The following is a 4375-nucleotide window of genomic DNA, read 5'->3' as shown; positions in this document are numbered from 1 at the left end:
CATATTTAGGGTTTTGTAATGCAGTAGATAATAGAACAGTCTATATTGCTTCAGTACGATGGAGAAATTGTTCATATCCAGATAATAAATAAGTTTACTGTCCATTTTACTGCACAGTGGAGACAAAAATGATCCCAAATAGTGTGTCAATGTTTCACTGTAAATAATAATTATTTTATCATAAATAAATGATTAAAAGTCCTGGGTGATTTATTCAGTGTGTCTGTGTGATATAAATATACAGAATATATAATTAAATGATAAATTAAACCTCATTAAAGTAGTCTGGTTAATGACATTATGTGATGATGGAATAATAATAATAATAATAATAAGAGCTGATCCAGATGAACTTTCATATAGTTTTAATTTTTGTCTTTTATTTCGAGTTGAATTGAGCTAAAGTTTAATTAATATGGACATTTAAGTAAATATATAAAAGTACAGATACGTTTGGTATAAATATAAAAGTTCGAGATTATATTCGCTTCAAGTGATTTTTATTTATTCCAAGCAGGATGGGATGGGCCTCCAACATAAATGTGGCCAGGGGCCTTCAGAAGTCTAGAACTGGCCCTGATGAGTGATATCATCAGGTCTCTCTCTCAGTGTTCAGTCTCTCTGACTGTCTTCCTCTTCATGGATTCCTCTTTCTTTCTCTTTCTCCAGAGGTTGGCTGAAGCTCTGCTCGGGTTCATCAGGACTCGTCTCCAGCCTGGTGTTCTCAGTGTATGTTTGCGAACGCTGCGCATCCTCTCCCGTGACCGCCAGGCTCTCTCACCCTTCATCACCGACTCGGCCATCCTCACCCTCGCCGCCCTCGGTGGCATCAAAACACAACTTCTTTCTCACCATGGCTTTGACCATCACGATGAGGAAACAGAGTCAGGAGGAGAAACGGTGCATAGCATTGCCTCAGATCCTGTCAGCAACATGAACTTCCAACTCCATCGCTGTGAAGAACACTCAGCAGCTCCTCAGGTAAGCTCCACTCCGCCACAGTGTATGAGCGAGGACATCATGAAGCAGGAAAGAACCAACAGCATCCACGGTGTATTGGCGAGAGGAAAGAGGGATGCCAGAGAGGAGGACGAGGAGGAGAGGAGTGAGTGGTGTGATGATGGAGAGGTGTGGAGGAAAGAAGCCATGAAGACTCTCTGCAATGTCATCTACAACAGCCAGAGGGCACAGGAGAGGGCCAGTGCACTGAGGTGACACACACACACACACACACACACACACTCACACACACTCACACACACACACACACACACACACACACACACACACACTCACACACAGACAGCAGTGTTTATTCCTTGTCCCTGGTTTTCTCCCCAGACTCCTCTCAGGTCTTTCTGAGAAGCTGAAGGATGGTATTCGCTCCATGTCGCCCCCCAGTGGTCGGTTTTATGAACTGCGGCTGCTGTTTCTGTTGACAGCTTTAAGACCGGAGCTCAGACGACAGCTGCAGCAGGTGAACACGTCGCAAGAGACATGAACACTTTAAGGTTTTCATCCTCTGCTTCCTCCTCCACTTCCTGTGTGTGTTTCCTGCAGGAGAGGGGCGTGTGCATGCTGACGGGCTCTCTGGAGCAGTGTTTGGATGTTCAGTGGGCTGACGTGTACGAAGTGGTGGGCTGGGATGCAGCATCACCCCCTCTCTGTAAGGAGGTGTCTCAGCGTGTCATCGAGACCCTGAAAGTCCTGTTCAACGTGACGTACAGCGCACACACACAGCAGCCTGATGAGGTTCAGCAGATTACTCGCAGAAATCCGTACACTTTCCACTGCGTTCAGTCAGGAGCCCTTAATGACACACCAAACCTCATCTCTTTGTTTATACCCTCAGGAAGAGGCAGCTCTGTATCGCCGCCTAGCTGCAGTACTGCGCCACTGCCTGCTGCTGCCCTGCCAAGGCGAGGAACTGACAGAGGAACTGCAGGGGTGAGAACACACACACACACACACACACACACACACACACACACACACACACACACACACACACACACACACCATTATTATATTCTATACACAAACGGGAGGTGGGAGCTCAGTGGTTAAAGCTCTGGGTTACTGTTAAGAAGGTCTGGAATTCAAGTCCTGGTATCAGCAAGCTTCCACTCTTGAGCAAGGCCCTTAACCCCCTCTGCTCCAGGGTTGCTGTATCATGTTTGAGCACAGCTTCTTAACATCACTGAGATATTTGAAGAGCAAATTTATAGGATCTTCTTCTTCTTAACATATGTTATAGTTTACAAAGATCAGATAGATCTGTCTCTTCACCCATCACCTGGCACGTCTGATCTTTAGAACCTGATAGAAGCAGATGCTCCCTGACCTTCTGGTTGACTATTAGTCTTTTTGCTGTTCTCGACTCTGCCCCCTGCAGGCAGACTGTAAACGTGTTATCAGCACTTCCTCTGCAGTGTCTGGACGTCCTGCTCACGGCTCGTCTTTCTGAGGGTTCCAGGGAATCAGGTGGAGTCAACATGGACTGTGTCCACTCACTGCTACTGTTCATGGAGACGAGACTGGACAGAGTGAGAGATTTTTTAATTTAGAGGTTTTTATGTTATTTATTTATGTTTATTTAGTTATTATGTTTATGTATTGTGTTTAAGGGTTATAAGCTGAAGGAGAGACTGACTCCGGTGCTGAACCTTCTGACTGAGAGCTGCAGAGCTCACAGAGAAACACGACGTTATCTCAGACATCAGGTGCCAAAACTTTACACACGTCAAGCCCCAGTATCCCAAAGCTGCTTCCCTTGGGCCCCTTGAGCAAGGCCCCTAACCCCTGTCTAAGCTGGTGATTGTATATGTTATGATGTCCTCATGGTAGTGATTAGCTGTGATTGGTTAATAAACCAATGACTGAATGTGCTTCATTTCAAGTTTCTCAAAAACAAACAAACACTAAAATAAAACAATGCTGCAAGAAGATTCTGTCTTTTTCACATCATCTGCACGCCAACAGGTTTGACCCTGTAATGCACAATACCACTGAGGTCTGAGTCACCTGACCTTTCTGTGCTGTGATTGGTCAGATTCTGCCACCTCTGAGGGACGTGGCGCTGAGACCCGAGCAAGGAGACACGGTCCGTAACAAACTGGTGAGACTGATGACGCACGTGGACACGGAGCTGAAACACTGCGCCGCCGAGCTGCTGTTTGTGCTCTGCAAAGAGAACGGTACAGAACCTCACACCTGCAGGAGGAGCTGCAACTCCATCCACTCAGAGTCCTTCAGAACATCTCACATCTCGCATACATACACAAACCCACTGACTGTACACACACATTTCTCTGATAATCATCACGCTGTCTTCTGTAATACTACATTAATTTATTCTTCATCTCCTTAAAAATTAACATCAAAATCACCAGTTTTGGAACCAGGAACTCCATCAATATAGGTGCAGGAACCATCATTTATGTAGAACATCCAGGTGTTTCCACTGCACATGAACTGTACATTCAATAAAACTCAGAGACGTATGTGATGAAACCTGGGCTGTTTTTACAACAGTTACAAATGGAGCTTCATCACGTTTCTGATCTGATACGATCTACTGGAGGTCATCCGGTTGTTCTTCTTGAACAGTCATTACACATGACATCAGAAACTTCTTCATGGTCCTGGTCTGATTTTAGACTCGGGGTGTCAATACTTTTACTCTACACACAAAGAGACGTGTGAAAGAAATGGAAATACTAAAACAGATTGCATGAGTGTATTGTCTGACTAATAACTGTGTGTGTGTGTGTGTGTGTGTGTGTGTGTGTGTGTGTGTGTGTGTGTGTGTGGTTGGGGGGCAGTGGGCAGGTTTGTGAAGTACACTGGTTATGGCAATGCAGCAGGTTTGTTAGCAGCTCGAGGTCTCCTGAGCGGACGGAGCTCGACGCCTCAGACTCAGTACTCGAGCGACTCGGACTCAGACACGGAGGAGTACAGACTGGCCAGAGACAAGATCAACCTGGTGACGGGCCGAGTGGAGGAACCACAACCTGACCCCATGGAGGGGATGAGTGAGGAGGAGAAGGAGGCAGAAGCTGTGCGTCTTGTTGCCATGTTCAACAGACTGTCCAGGTGTGTGTGTGTGTGTGTGTGTGTGTGTGTGTGTGTGTGTGTGTGTGTGTGTGTGTGTGTGTGTGAGAAAAGAAACTATTCCACTTTTCCTCTTTTATTCTACTCTTCACCAGGGGTCCTGAAACTTTTATCTGTTAGGGGCACATAATGTAGTCTTTCTTGAATGGGGGTCTGGTTGAAAATGACATGGACGGCGTGACCACCAGTATTATTGTGGAGATTTGATTTTTATTCTAAACACATACACTATAAACACCAAAGGTTTGCAGACACCTGGTCA

General features: G+C 45.7%; 2 protein-coding genes across 4 annotated transcripts in view; one reads left to right on the top strand and one right to left on the bottom strand.

Annotated features, from left to right (window-relative positions):
* The window catches only part of scaf1 (SR-related CTD-associated factor 1), a gene marked incomplete at its 5' end in the record, with an annotated part of 3375 nt that extends 2734 nt beyond the window's left edge, over nucleotides 1-641 (bottom strand). Inside the window, one exon of the mRNA XM_083566244.1 lies at nucleotides 627-641. Coding sequence (XP_083422370.1) covers nucleotides 627-641 — 15 coding nt within the window. The remainder of the gene's footprint in view (nucleotides 1-626) is intronic.
* Nucleotides 587-4375, top strand: part of LOC310740214 (chaperone Ric-8A) — an 83137-nt gene continuing 79348 nt past the window's right edge. For all 3 annotated transcript variants that reach the window (XR_014537598.1, XR_014537599.1, XM_083566739.1), the window contains exons 1-8: nucleotides 587-1211; nucleotides 1342-1477; nucleotides 1561-1752; nucleotides 1853-1947; nucleotides 2396-2546; nucleotides 2628-2723; nucleotides 3053-3197; nucleotides 3825-4095. Coding sequence is in view for 1 of the 3 variants with exons in the window: in XM_083566739.1 (XP_083422865.1) it covers nucleotides 640-1211; nucleotides 1342-1477; nucleotides 1561-1752; nucleotides 1853-1947; nucleotides 2396-2546; nucleotides 2628-2723; nucleotides 3053-3197; nucleotides 3825-4095 (1658 nt within the window). In the remaining 2 variants the exon portion in view is untranslated. The remainder of the gene's footprint in view (nucleotides 1212-1341; nucleotides 1478-1560; nucleotides 1753-1852; nucleotides 1948-2395; nucleotides 2547-2627; nucleotides 2724-3052; nucleotides 3198-3824; nucleotides 4096-4375) is intronic.

The sequence above is a fragment of the Silurus aristotelis genome, assembly GCF_946808225.1.
Source record: "Silurus aristotelis genome assembly, chromosome: 17".
Lineage (NCBI taxonomy): Eukaryota > Metazoa > Chordata > Actinopteri > Siluriformes > Siluridae > Silurus > Silurus aristotelis.
Note: the sequence above shows the minus strand (reverse complement) of the source record. Positions and strands in the feature narration are given on the sequence as shown.